The sequence below is a fragment of the Oncorhynchus masou genome, chromosome 16, assembly GCF_036934945.1.
Source record: "Oncorhynchus masou masou isolate Uvic2021 chromosome 16, UVic_Omas_1.1, whole genome shotgun sequence".
Classification (NCBI taxonomy): Eukaryota; Metazoa; Chordata; class Actinopteri; order Salmoniformes; family Salmonidae; genus Oncorhynchus; species Oncorhynchus masou.
Genome location: NC_088227.1, coordinates 26374800 through 26390441, shown reverse-complemented (window position 1 = coordinate 26390441; position 15642 = coordinate 26374800). Strand labels below are relative to the sequence as shown.

Sequence of the window (15642 nt, the reverse complement as noted above, 5' to 3'; positions counted from 1 at the left end):
CATCATTACACCATATTTTCACCTTGAGGGGTTTCACAAGCCCTTCACTATTATTTACCTGTATAACTTGGAGGCCTATGAAAACACAACATCATTACACCATATTTTCACCTTGAGGGGTTTCACAAGCCCTTCACTATTATTTACCTGTAAAACTTGGAGGCATATGAAAACACAACATCATTACACCATATTTTCACCTTGAGGGGTTTCACAAGCCCTTCACTATTATTTACCTGTATAACTTGGAGGCCTATGAAAACACAACATCATTACACCATATTTTCACCTTGAGGGGTTTCACAAGCCCTTCACTATTATTTACCTGTATAACTTGGAGGCCTATGAAAACACAACAACTGGAAATAAGCTTTTGAATGGTCAGTGATTACCATTTGAAGCAGGTTATTAACTAAATGGAATGACATTTAGGCTGCAATATGTTATCGGCCAAGTGGGACCGTCATGGTAACCTGCACAAGGAGAAGGAGGAACAAATCAAATATCAGAGGGAAAGGATAAAGAATGTAAAAAATGGATTAGCCTGGCAATTTTTCTCTCCGCCATGACCCCTTCTTTACAAATGAATGAATACCAATATTTGGACAGGACAAGTCTCCAAACTGGTGCCCATGTAATACTGGAAAAGGAATTGGTTGGCTTTCCTCGCTCAGCGAGAACCAGAGAGGGGATTGGGTAGGCTAAATAAAACTTAAAAGTGCAGAGCGTTATATTTTCCCAAACTAGCAACTAGTGGTTAAACAACATGGGCTGGGCATCGCTATTCTATCTGCCCTACTGCACATTTAATGTTCTATTCTATCTGTCCTACTGCAAATTTAAGGTTCTATTTTAGACCTCTATATTTTTTTTCAAGGGCATTAAATAAGTGTAGCAGATGGGTTTGTGGTTATTGTGCCAGGGCATAAAGATAGGCAGAGCCCATACAACAAGGTACAGCGGTGATGCTCTCAATTAACAAGACATTTAAATAGCAATTAGAATGTTCCTGATGACTGGAGACTGATAAGAAATAGCCTCGTCAGACCCCCCCCCCCCCCCCCCCTCATATACCCCACCCAGCGAGAAGAATCCAGAAAACCAATGTTTAAGTTGAATTGAAATGGGCACCAGTGACTTGGCTTCGGTGACGAATGCTTACGACATGGTCATGTGTTTGATGACAGGCCTAGGCTCTGTGGCAGCCTAAGGGGAGATACAACAACTCAACATGGTGTTTCATGGCTATAAACAGAGGAATGTGACGCGTTTAAATGCCAGCCAGAGTCAACAAACCAAACATCACAAATAGGTTCAGTTAGTTACTACACAGGGATAATTAAGATTAGAATTTGATTGATTTAAAAACAAAAGAACTTGTTACGTTCCAATATGTCAACATCATGGGGTAAAGCTCCATATTGAATGTTGGAAGATCACGTCAACAGCCTCTTCTATAAAGTCAAAGCCTTTCAGCAAAGCAGGAGACCCCTGACTGTCTCCTTAAGGCTATGACTGATGATGGCACAGCCAGCCAGGTCCCACCCTGTAACCGCAGGCCCGTCACCACCCACTCTCTGACCCACCACCACAACCAGCCGTCATCAGTGCCCTGGCAACCCCAGACAACAGCACACAGTCTGGGGGCAAAACTCTATCCAGTACCCACACCTCCATCCGGGCCTCACCACTGACTCTACAAAGAGTATTTTAATGAGAGAGAGAAAAAAAACACTAAAACAGGCTCAATATTTAATGGTTTTGCAGACAAGTGTAACCCACCTAATTGTTACTTCATAAAACATGCTATGATTGTTTTATGTACTGGTGTCCTGTTTATTCCAGAAGGAGAGAGGCCCAGAGCATTTCTTGCGGGTGCTGTGGGGTAGTTTTTGGAATGAAACACCCTCAAAAACAAATATTTTCATGGCGTTGGTTCTGACTGTTCTGAATATTTTCCTGCTTCTACATGTGTGGAGGAAGCAGAGTATTTTGTGGAGGCCTGTTTTGGACAATTGGAAAGAGTTGAGAGTTCTGAATCTGGCAGTAGAGAAATACCACACCTAATACTCTCATCACCCCAAAGAAAAGTTTGCCAACATACTGTACCGTGGCTGAAGAGCGCCACTCTAAAACAGAGTTTATGTATTCATTCACTGTCAAATTTGAAAACAGTTGCCTTTTTACAAGAGGCCTACAGTACAAGCTGTAGCCAGGCAACCAATTCAGTCACACAATTCCACACATAGTTTCATGTGTTCTGTCTGTCATCGTTCATCAAAACTGACACAGCAATAACAGTCTGAAGCGTTTCCCTTCCGAACACTGAAAACACAAGGCAGTAATGGATGATCATGGCCCAGTGTGTTATAACAGACTTATTACGATGGTATTATATTGTTATTGCAGTGGTCCATGCCCTCCCCAGAGAGATCTTTAGTAACCTTAATTAGGTCTGCAAATTATGCCAATTATCGAATCATGCGGTTGAGGCACAGCACAACATGCTGCACAGCATTTCACTTTGATGATTATGAACAAGGGAAGAAGACAAACACAATAGCACACAGGACTAAAGCAGTGAGCTCAGGCACCTGGTGAAAAATGTGGAAGATGATCAGTGTGAACCATGGAATCCCTGTCATAGTCACTCTAGTTCTCTTCTCTTTGTCTTCACTTTTCTTCCTCGTTAAAGTTGCTCTCAGGCACAGACCGAGGATCAGCTTAGACTCCTCAAACCCTCAAACCTGCCTTAATCATTAAGAAACGCTTTAGTCACTGTCTAATCGTATGTTCTTGACAGACAAATGTCTCTCCTCCTCCTCTCCTTTCCCTCTCCTCCTCCTCATCTCCTGCTCTCCTTCTCCTCCCCCTCTCCTCATATCCTTCTGCCCTCTTCCTCCTCTTCTTTCCTTCCCCTCTCTTCTCCTCCTCCCCACCTCCTCCTCTCCTCTTCCCCCTCTCCTCTCCTTCCCCTCTCCTCCTCCTCAACACCCCTCTCCTCTGCTCTCATCCTCTCCTCCCTCTCTCCTCCTCCCCCTCTCCTCCTCCTCTCATTTCCCTCTCCTCTCCTCTTCCCCCTCTCCTCTCTTCCTCCTCTCCTTCCCCTCTCCTCTCCTCCTCCTCAACACCCCTCTCCTCTGCTCTCATCCTCTCCTCCCTCTCTCCTCCTCCCCCTCTCTACCCCCCCTCTCCTCCTCCTCTCCTTCCCCTCTCCTCCTCCTCTCCTCCCCCTCTCCTCTCCTCCCCAGATGGCGGTGTTGATCAGCTCAGGGTTCATCGTGGCTTGGTCTCCCTACGTGGTGCTCAGCTTTTGGTATATGTTCCAGGGGAAGGCCAGTCTGGCCCCGCTGGTCTCCCTGCTGCCCTGCCTGTTCGCTAAGGGCTCCACGGCCTACAACCCTTTTATCTACTACATCTTCAGACGCTCCTTTAGACGCCAGCTCATCCAGCTCCGGGGGCTGATCTGCTGCTCTGCCCAGCCAGACACACCTTCGAGTGGGGAGACGGGAGAGGAGGGCAGACAGACTTTGAGGTCTGACCTACGACAGAGTCTCCCTGAAGAGAAGAGTGGAGCTCCTCTGGTAGGGGAGTTGGGAACTGTGGCGCTGGAGATACAGTCTGAGAATGAGTTGACAAGTACCTGTTAATACTTTGTGTGTGTGTGTGTGTGTGTGTGTATGTGTGTGTGTGTGTGTGTGTGTGTGTGTGTGAGTGTGTGTGTGTGTGTGTGTGTGTGTGTGTGTGTGTGTGCTACTGTTACAGGGTTACAAATGGATGTGGTGTGAGTTATTTAGCTGTGTTTCTTCACTGTCATTCTATATTGCACACACTAATAGATCAAACCCTGGTCCTCACCACATCGCGAGCAAAGGTAACACTTTACTTTAAGCCAACAGACATAATGCATTATGATGCAGTCATAAAGAATTGTAAAACGTATCATAAGCATGTCCTGGCTAAATACCAGCTGCAGAGACTGTTGGATGAATGCTGCCTAGGCACATCACATATTATACTGTATTTATCATAATGAGGCATTATAAGGGCTCATACGTGTTTATAAAATGTTGTAAAGCATTGTGTTTGTCAAAGTTTGCTTGTAAAGTTCACTTTATTGTTAAATGTTGTTGTGAGGTACTGTAGCATTGAACTTAACCTTCACAATGGTCACTATGGCCATACTTCTGGTACCTTACTTTGTTTTCAGAGTTTTTGTTGGCTAGTGTAGCATTGTAGCTGTTATGTGGTCATTTTGACCATCCCCATGCCTACAGTGTTCTGTGTGTCTGTCCCCACTCAGGAACCATCAGGATAGTAGAGCAAATCTGGTACCCTATTCCCTACATCATCCACCATCTTTTATTCAGAGCCCTATGTAGCTAACATTACTCCTACACGACTCTGGTTGTAAACTATTTCAGGATTAGAGAGAATAGTGTGCCATTTTGGAGGCTGCTGGAAACTTCAGGAAGTGATTTCTATTCCCAGGTGACTCACATTCTGACCTTGTTTATGTGATCGCTAATCTGTAACGGAGAGCTTTAGAAAATGTGAAAGATATGGGGCTCTGTTGTTTTTCTTCGCTGTCTCTGTTTTGCTCCCTCAGCGTCTCTCGGTTTCTCCCCTCCCCCAGCTCTCTCCCTTCCCACCTTTGCTGTTCAGAAATGGTCTCCCTTCAATATAAATAGAGGCTCAATAGTGAGTAAAACCTGCTTTTTTAAGTTCTCTTGTGCACTTTGCACTGTCAATCTTATCAACATAATAACATAAAACATCCGCATCTCTGGTGGAAAGTGGCAGAACTAAAACTCTGTTTGTCAGACAAGGAGACATCTGGAAACCGGTCTTCTCACGAAAACGTCTGTCGCGTCGGAACCATTTGGGCTACAAACTGAGGAAAGGGGAGACACTCAAGAAGAACCCTCTCCGTTGTACTCTACGCCTGAAGGCAACAGGGTACCCATTTAAAAAATGAATGGAAGTATGGAAGCAATTTTATGCCAACAAAAAAAAGGGGGTAGATATGTGTCCCAAAAGATTTATACATTTACTGAGCTTTGTTATATCTCTTAGATATAAGACAGACTCTTCAAAACCTTATTCCTTATGACATTTTTTGTTTATCTGTCTGTTTTGCCATTATGAATGTGTTATGCAATGTGATTCTATGGGCTATAATAGTGAAGGCCAAATTCAATATTTTATTCAATCATTTTTGAATATATATTTTTTTACATACCTACAGGGGTCCTAAAATAAAAAATCTGATAACTAAATGATCCATGATATAACCATTTGAACCATTAGTCAACAAAAAAAACCCGACTTGGTGAGGGAGCATCACCTGACACCTGGCTCTCTCTCTAGCAGGCATGCCGGTCATGTGAAACACATTCCCTCTTTATTGACCCCTAAACTCAGTTAACGAGGCAGCATGTGGGTTAAAAGAAACAGGTAAACAAACAGAGCACAGCCCAACACAGTAGGGAAGGACGCCTGTTGTTTTCTCAAGCAGGAGAAGTTACCACAGACTGTAGTTAAAACAAGCTTCTATTTGGGCAGGGTGCTGTATGATGTAAGTGTGTCAGCCAGGAGGAGAGTGGGTGAAATGATGCGCATACACTTGGGTTGTCTCCCAATACTGTGATCCTGCCTCTTTTCCTTCCTCTATAGACTGCACACAGTGGGTGAAAACAATAGAGAAGAAGCTAGCGCTTGGCTTGGTTTCACCTGTAGATAAGGATGAAAGAAAAGAGACAGGTTCAGGAAGCCACTTTAAAATATTGACACACAACCTTGGATTCAAGTCAATCTAATCTCTAATGCCAAAATCAATAGTACACAACAGGAGCCAAATCCCTACACTACTTTATCTTTATAAATCACCAGCCAATCTCACCGGTATGAGACTCCAAAGTGTTTTATGGTCTCGGTGTAAATCATAGAATGACATATTATCCCCCTTCATTTCATATGATGTCTGGTGGCCTGATAGCCTAGTAAAGATTAGTCATACAACTTTTAACATGTTTTACTTTTTAATGTGGCATAAACACAACCAGTCATGATGTTTCCTTCTGATTGTCAAACCATCCCTCCCTAAAGGCACCCCTTCCTGTAAACTACACATCGACGTTCGTCCACTTCCAAAATAATTCCAGCATCAAAACAGAGCAATTTGATGACTGATAAGACACATCAGTTACAAAACAGCACAACGTGTATTATAATGACAATCTGCAATCTGCCATTGTCATTAGGCCTCCACTTGTCGCCTGAATTGATGCCTCAACTGTTGTCTGCATGCGTCTCTGTCACCCATCTCGGCCTTGGCAAAATGGAAGTGTTCTCGACGAAACCACAGTGCAAATTGGAACATAAACGACTCATTTTATTTTGCCGGGATGCAATACCAGACCATAACGGCTTACTTTCCAACAAGCTCTCACAGTCTCACTGCAAAATTAAACGTTCATCCACGTTCTCCAAAATTCCAATTTTGAAGTTGCTCCAAACGTCATTTTTTGAAGTGTTTCTGTTGCTCCTGCTGTTCTGTAGCATTCCATTTCTCCAAACAACAAATGTAGAAGTTAAGGGTTAACTTTAGGCACTCATTCCAAATGGTTAAGTTAACGGTAAAGGTTTGGGATAAAGTTAAAATAAAAAAATAAAAATGTTTGTTTCCATGACTGGGATTGAACACACAACATTCTGATCCAGAGACATGGGATTACACACATCCACAACCCCATTGACTTTCAATGCAGACGTAAATCTTAAACGACCTGGCTGTATATTCACAGCTGTGTATCACGTATATACATGTACAGAACAAGCCGATGTGAAAAGGCACTGTCTCCTGGTACTGGGTTGGACCTCTTGAAAAGTTTTTTTTTTTAACAATCTTATTATCTGGCAACCCTCACACAGAATCCAGACTGGTCCCCAACTGGAAACCTGGTACTATGCATTCTCAGGTTGTGAGTAACAACTCAACCAACCAATGACCTCTATGCCATTCCGTTTCTATGGAAACCTCACACCTGTGTGACACATGGGTACTGTTCCAATGGGATGGCATCCCTTCCCCTAGTTAAAGAGGCTCCAACACTAAATCTGTCAGTCTGTGGGAATAACATATGAATGAGTAAAATCTGACCGTTGTTTTTAATATCCTTAGACAGGAAGTGTGGAATGGGCCTGCTGGTGTGTGAGTGGAGCAGAGGGCCAAGTCAGTGCCAAAAATCACACTTAAGTGACCGGCTGGCTCATCAAGGCTCCTTGCTTGTGTGTGTGTCTCTGACAGTGATCATGTGTGTGTGTGTGTGTCTCTGACAGTGATCATGTGTGTGTGTGTGTCTCTGACAGTGATCATGTGTGTGTGTGCCCCCAGTGTTGAAAGTGGGCATATGGAACGATTGCGCCAATGTATATTAGTGCAGATGTAATGGTGAAGAACAGTCGAATGTATTGTGAACGCCCCCTTGTTGGTCTGACAGTCCCAGGTGTGCCTAGTTGTTAATTAAGTCAACACGGTATATCAGGCAGGCAGCGTTTGTTCATTCAGGGGATCCCCTTTGCGACGCCGAGGTCGGCGTACCGTGGGAAGACGGGGACGGTGGTTTTTAAGTATGGAACTGTAAAGACGTGAATGAGGGTTCTAGGTATAGTGCCCTTACTCCACCTAGACTCTCCTTCTCCCTGGACACTCCCTCACCTCCTTAATCCAAGTGGCGGAAATCGGCAACAACTTCCTTAGTGTTACATGTGTGTTTGTTTGTCTTGCCTATATGTTTATTATAAAGTCTATGTGGTTGCATTACTATGTGCGTAGGAGACCTGGTGTACTTAATGTCAGAGTTGCGGGTAGCCGACAACAAACTGTGTCAAACTGTGTTACGTCAGTCTAATCAGCACGTGTGACGTGTGTGTGTGTGTGTGTGTGTGTGTGTGTGTGTGTGTGTGTGTGTGTGTGTGTGTGTGTGTGTGTGACGTGTGTTATGTGTGTGTGACACTCAGTGGGGTCCACTCTAGTGTGATGCTTTTAATCACTCGTGTTCAGTTAGACGTGTTGGTGTGTTGGTGTGTCTCTTTTCTCTCCCTTCTCTCTGTTTTTACTGGTGTTCAGATCACAGTTGAGTGACATTGCTGGTCATATTAGCAGGTGTTAATCCTAATTGGTTGGCAGCCAAACTGTAGATTCTTGATTTCATATGAAATCACCTAAAAATGTCACTCTCTTCCTGTCCTGTTATGGGCAAACTGAGGGAGTGAGCGGGAGAGGGAGGGAGGGGGAGAGAGAGAGGGCTCCTCTGCCCTTGATGACTTGTTCTGGTGGCTCTGAGAGGCCTGGGTCAGGGAAAAGGAGACCCCTCTCTACGTTCCGGTCAACACTGCTTATTCGTCTGGACCCAGGGTCTGTGAGGGTATATAGGGGTGACAGAGAGCTTTTGAGCAGAGCACTGCTCATTGAGACAGTTTGTGAGACTCTGACAGTGTAAACTCACCCAGCTCTTATGATTAATGGAGGCAAATTATAATACACACTGCTTCAATGTAACTGGACTATATGGTCCCTGGGCTATGGTACACACACACACACACACACACACACACACACACACACACACACACACACACACACACACACACACACACACACACACACACACACACACACACACACACAGACAGACAGACAGACAGACAGACAGACAGACAGACAGACAGACAGACAGACACACACACACACCTATTTGCACACACACACACTACACATGTCACACGCATGCACACATACAAACACACAAACATCGTCTGATCTGTAGGTCGGGTCGTTAAAAGCACATCACCGTAAGACTGGAATCTTCAACTGTCTGAACATTCCTGGAACCCAATGTATCTTGGCTGTTTATAAAGCAGTCATTCAGAGGAGAGAAAGAGGAGGAAGACAGAAAGAAAGGAATCCTCCTCTTCCTCTCTGTCTCTGTTTTAATTCCAGGCACAGCTCCTCAGGCAGGTGGGCTGATGCCAGAACATATCAAAGACTATTAATACAATTGGTCCAATCAGCAGATGCTGAGATTAACATCTCTACACTCTTAAAAAAATGGTTCTAAAAGGGTTCTTTGGCTGTCCCCATAGAACCCTTTTGGGTTCCATGTAGAACCCTATGTTGCACTGTTTAGATTCTAGATAGTCTCACTATCCACTCAGAAAAAAAGGTACTATTTGAACTAAGAGCCAGGTAGGATGTTTCCATGTGTGATAGATGAGTGGTGGGTGGAAGCACTGTAGCCTTCCGATTACTCTAATGCTACACTTTTAGAGTCTGCATTTCTCGTTCACCGAGTGAACTGTACAGTTCTTCAGCAAATTACCCAAACAATCATCCATAAAAATTACATCTCAATCTCAACAAATTTTCAGCTCCAAATGACCCTCGACATGTATACGCACACGCATGCACACACACACACACCTTTGGATAGCGGATCTATGGTGGCTGCTTGGCACGGCCCACAGAAATAATTGAATTAAAGGGGGATTTTGGGTCACTGCTCAGTGTGTGTGTGTGTGTGTGTGTGTGTGTGTGTGTGTGTGTGTGTGTGTGTGTGCGTGTGCGTGCGTGTGTGTGTGTGTGTGTGTGTGTGTGTGTGTGTGTGTGTGTGTGTGTGTAATGAGAAGGAACGGAGAGGAAAGGGGCAGTAAATCTGAGTCGGAGGGCCTACCCGCCCGAGCAGTTCAAGTTACCACAGTGATATGTTGAGTGACACCCTCAAACACCAACCTCCCCACCGGCCCAAACAAAACAGGGCCTGTTCCTCCTACAGTACCTCTGCGTGAGTGAGCAAGACACACATCCCCACACACACATACAGACACTCTCACTCTCAAATACACACAATCCTACCTCTGCATAAGCCAAAGAGAAAAACCCACTCACACTCTCCTCCGCCAAAAGAAACACTGGTGGCTGAAGGTGAATAAATCCTACTGATCGCCTGTCTCACATAAAAGCCAGTTGGTCTGCCCTGGGCTGCCCATCACTCTGGGACACTGAGGGACAACCACACAATACCTCATTATTACAACTTTCTCAATATATACTAGCCTGGGAGGTTTTGGATTTCCCCTCGGTGTGTTTGGAGTGTGCCTCACCTCACCTAGCTCTGTTGATCACATCTGTCACACCCTCACTGACAGATCGGGAAGATGAGGGAGGGAGGGAAGCGGTGAGGGAGGAGAGGGAGAAAGAGAGATGAAAAGAGATGAAAGAAGAGGGAAAGAGAGTAAGAAAAGCAAACAGATACTATGAGATTCTGCCATCCATTGTGTTGAGTGACCTTAAAGGCCTGGTGCAGTCAAAAACATGATTCTCCTGTGTTTTATATATGCAGTATTTCCACACTATGAGGTTGGAATAATACTGTGACAAATATGATATTGCCCTTTTAGTGTAAGAGCTGTTTGAAAAATAATCTGCCTGACATTTCAGACTGTTTTGGTGGGATGGAGTTTTGGTCTGCCTGGTGGCAACACCAGGCAGTAAATTAGTTAATAAACCAATAAGAAAGAGTGCCAAAAACAGCTAGTTTTCAGTTTTCCCCACTCAGACCACTCCCAGATAGTCCTAGCTAAATTCTTGCTTTAGAAATAGTTTCATAGCAAAGAGCAATTTCAAAAAAATGTTTTAACCATTTTAATTGAAACAATCACAGTAAGGCACTTAATTGTTACCCATAAATGATTTGATATTGAGATATAAATGGCTGCATTGGACCTTTAAAGAACACTAGAAGAACCTCTTACAGTTCCATCCAAAAGTGCTCCATAAACAATCTATTAGTTCCCATGCTCTCTTCATCCATCTCGGCCATGCTCCCACCCTCTGTCAATCCCTCTCTACGCTCCTTTTCTTTTCCCCCTCATGTATATATCTCCACCCCTGCAGGTATGAGGGAAGAAGACAACGTCAGGGGTCCTAGAGTTTAATATGCAGTATTTGGAACGGATTGATACAGATTCCCTAGTAAGTGGTAACTCTTCCCCCAATGCAGTAGTGATGATATGGTATAGTTATGTCACTGTTACATAATGCTTCCCCTACTCCTGGAAGCCCCTTATAGTAGCCCCAGTGTCTGACAGGCCCCTAGGTAGGACTGCTTACAGTGAACTCCAAACGTTTTGGAACAGTGGCACTTTTTGTTGTTTTGGCTCTGAAGTCCAGAACTTTGGATTTATAATGATACAATGACTATGAGTTTTAATTGGAGGGTATTTTCATCTATATCGGTTGAGCCGTTTAGAAATTACAGCACTATTTTAGGGGACTAAAAGTATTAGGACAAATTCACTTATATGTGTTCAGTATTTCGGTCTCATGTTCCCAGCACGCAATGACTACATCAAGCCTGTGACTCTACAAACTTGTTGGATGCATTTGCCGTTTGTTTTGGTTGTTTCAAATGATTTTGTGCCCAATAGAAATGAATGGTAAATCATTTACTGAGTCATTTTGGAGTGCCTTTTATTGTAAATAAAAATAGAATTGTTTCTGAACACTTCTACATTAATGTGGATTCTACCATGATTACGGATAATCCTGAATAATCGTGACTAATAATGAGTTTGAAAGTTACAAAGGCATAAATTCCTTATTGCATTCTGACCGATGCGCCATGGTGGCAGCAGAAATCCTGAACCAGTCAGTCCTCATCCACATACAGTCCTTCCTTCATTTTACTGTGTGTGTGTGTGTGTGTGTGTGTGTGTCTTTTTCCTTCACTCAATCACTCACTCATTCACTCATGGGGGATCAGTGAATGTGTGGTGAGTGACTCTAGTTATAGATTTACCAGTTTATCACATTCTAAAGAACACAATCTCCCTGTAAGAACAGAACACAAGTGTAGTACAGAACAAATCCACATTCACACACACTTCCTGGCAACTGGTGTGCCGGTTCCAGGTGTGTGATCTGCTGATATGAAATCACCTCAGGACCCGAGGCTGGTGCTGTACAGAGAATGAACAGGCCTCAAGTGACCATGAGAAGATGAGAACATTTATCTAACACTTGAGAAACACTGAACATGGGGCACATTAAGTTATTCACATTTTGTTGGTAAGAAATGACTGATGGTTGAATACTGATGAAGCAGATAAGGAGTGACTGAATCATTGACTTTTCATGGGTATCTGAATACAGAGCTAAAGGCCTGGTCTGTCTGGGTTGGAAGTGGCTATACAGCATTTACTGTGACCAATCACACACCGTCAACCGATCATGTCAATGTGGAGCTATACAGAGCCCTCCACATTGTTACATTTGAGAGATGCACGGTGATGCGGTATGAAGCTTGATTTGGCCCCTTCATGCCTCCGGAGGCTCCGCCATTCCGTTACAATCGCCATACAAAGCTTCCGATCACATTTTCCGATCAAGTATAAATTCACTTTTACCTGCTGCGCCCTGTTTGCGTTATGTGTCACTCAGCAAAGTGTCACGTCTGGGCCGCTATGTGACAGTCCACAGGGCGCATCTGCCCGTTTCGAGAAACACCAAGGTAACATAGTATTAATCTTTACAGTTGTCGGGGTTAGATTACAATAATAGATCTCTACTGCTCAACCAAAGAAGCACTGTCATTAGGCTCCAGATAACGCTACTTTGAGTGCTCACACAAATTAAACTGTCTCTTCCTTCAACAATTGGAATCAATCAATGTGAGTATGTGACAATATCTATGGCACAATGTATCCAGCTTCATATGAAGAAACATTATCACATGGATTTACTATTGGGGGGGAAAAAAAAGGTAAATCTGCCATCTCTAAATTTGCGCTGTCCCTGGGTCATTAATAAAAAGTAATCAAAGAGGACCCATTGGCCCCGAACCGGGCGGTACAAGAAAAGGATAATGCATTGAAGGTGGTATAACAGTATGCAACAGTAAACTTGCCGTTACACGTCCTCAAAGAGCCGTGTAGCCTACTTATTGTACACGTTGGTAATGTTGCGAAACTCTAGGCTACTCAAAAGCGATCACCACCACCAGAAGATACATTCGTTCAATAACAAGTTCTTACCGAGATACTGTCGGATGTCCAATAGAATGTTGGGGGGTCCCCCGTTCAACTGGTAAAACAGAGACCCAAAACAGAAGATGAATAGACTAGCCATGCAAAAACCATAACCTCGCAGGGAAAAACGTAACAGAACCGCCGAGAGAAAACCGAACTTTTTGTTGTTCCAATCTCTAATGTGGTTTGGAGTCTGGTTATTGTGAAGGGGACTGTTGCTGAAATTCTTCATCATCTCCTCCTCACAAAGCGCCGCCGAGAGCGATAGTCACCCATCCGCCTGTGGAAAGTGAAACTTCTTGCTTTGATATTATTTGAAACGGACACCTATTAGGAAACGCAGGCACCCGCCGCCGCCACGAGTTATTTGCGCACTCGGTTTTCGTCTCCGTTCGGTCTCTCTCGTCTGTTCTCTCGGACTATTTCTGCCAATGAAGTTGTGAGTTCATCCTTCGGTTTAGATGTTTTGAGCCAGCGGCGGTGTCAGATTACTGAATGTGGAAGAAAAAAAATCTGCAGATATTTTCTGAGTCTAGGTGCAAAACAGCGTCACCGCGTGTACGGCAACAGACTACATAGGTAATGTGGGCCTTCTGTCATACTGTCAAGACAGGTTTTTCATTTTACAGAGTTTCGTTCTTAGCAATTAGGACATGACATTAATACACATTAAGACGAGTTCGGACATGTAGGCTACTCTACATAACATAAGTAGAAAGAGTGCTAGCAGGTAGCCTATTCCAAAACAATCAAAGGTGCTTTTGGTGGGGAATATTACTGTAAAAGGGATAAAGTATAACCACAAATTGGTGCAAGTGGCATAAGAAAATCAGTCAAGGCACTGGTTGGGTTTGAAGGTTAAAAAAGTCTGTTGTGTGTGATTTAAGGTATATGCTACGTAGTTGGCACAAACAGGCAACACAGACTGGTGTATTATGAAGCCGTATGTAAGGCAGCCTGTGAAAGAATGCTATACCTATGGTATGGGTACAAGTATAGGCTACATCATGGAAGTGAGGAAAGTGGGTGGTGTGTGGGCTACAATACAGCCTCACTCTCTTTCCATGCGGATGGTGATTGAAAGGACTGCCTCAGCCATGCTCAGAGTCAGGATGGTCATTTGCTATGGTAAATAAGGAGTAAGGCGCTAATTAGGCCTACATTTGAATTACCTAAGGGGATGCAAGCCCACTTAGTCGAAACAACTAGTGAGTGGACCGCCAACCTTCACCCTTCCAAGTGTAGGTGTGAGTGTGTAAACATTCCCTTTCTAGTGTCTCTCTACTCCCTCTACCCCTCAGGTCTGCAGTAAGGAGACAGGAGGAATGTAAAGCCACAACAACCGGTCGTAAATCTCTCCCTCTAACTGACCACAGCTTTCTCCGACCACGTGACCAGATACAACAATCTTCTGGTGGCAATCATAGAACAGCTGGACCCAGATTGACATAGTACAATGAGACCGTATCCTGTACAATAACGTTCGCATTCTGGTGACAGACGTAGACAGACACTTACTGTATATTGGTCCTCTAACTCACTTTTAGTGATAGCAGCTGTATTGTAGTCATAGCAATGGTCTCTATTTGAAACAGTCTAACCAAACCATAAAAAGCATGGGTATAAACACAGATCTAGAATCTCATTCTATTTCTATGTTTATAAAGACTAAAACCTTGTTTTCATTGGCATTTAAATTCAACCCGGGTTGGGCTGGCCTTGGTGGGCAGTTAGAATTTGGCCCTAATTTGAAAGGCCAATGTAAACGGCTTGGCCGCAAGAAAATGTTTTGCGTTGGGGGTCAAAAGATGGGGGGTCTCCGCTCATACAGGAGTAATAAAGGCCTAGTTCACAAATTTTGTGGAAACTTTTTATAATTTCTTATACTTTTATTCTATCCCTCAGCACCCCTAAACACCCTCAGCACCTCTGCTTCCCATGGCTATGGTTAACGGGGGAGTTAAATGTGTTCTGGAACCTGTTTGCTTGGGACAGGAACAGTGTCGTTCCAAGCCAGGCACAACTACACACAACAGAATGCACTCTATTACAAACCCCTGGTTGGGAACTACATGGGAAAACCTGCTGGATAGGGGATTCATGAATTATGCCAAGCAGACACTGATTGCACTCCCACCCCACCCCACCCCAAACACACACACACACACACACACACACACACACACACACACACACACACACACACACACACACACACACACACACACACACACACACACACACACACACACACACACACACACACACACACACACACAAACACTGCAACCCCGCCCCCACCCTACACACTTATGGAGAGGGCATGAACTCATTGCGCCAAGCAGACATCCATGCCAGGGAGCCTTGGGTCAAAAGTAAATCAGATTGTTCTTCCCTCTCCAAACCGCAGAGAAATGAAATCAGCCTCTGCTCTTATTCAGCAGACTGATCCTGTGTTGGGATCCAGAGAGTTTTAATAAAATCCAGTCTGGTAATGCAATGCCTGTTATTGTATACTGAGACTTATTATCCACACATAAAATTAAGATTAAT

The 15642-nt window shown here is 44.0% G+C and overlaps 1 protein-coding gene across 1 annotated transcript in view; it reads right to left on the bottom strand.

Annotated features, from left to right (window-relative positions):
* The window catches only part of LOC135557757 (uronyl 2-sulfotransferase-like), a 123682-nt gene extending 110110 nt beyond the window's left edge, over positions 1-13572 (bottom strand). Inside the window, exon 1 of the mRNA XM_064991338.1 lies at positions 13096-13572. Within this exon, the coding sequence (XP_064847410.1) occupies positions 13096-13324 (229 nt within the window). The 5' untranslated portion in view covers positions 13325-13572. The remainder of the gene's footprint in view (positions 1-13095) is intronic.
* Between the last annotated feature and the right edge of the window lie 2070 nt (positions 13573-15642).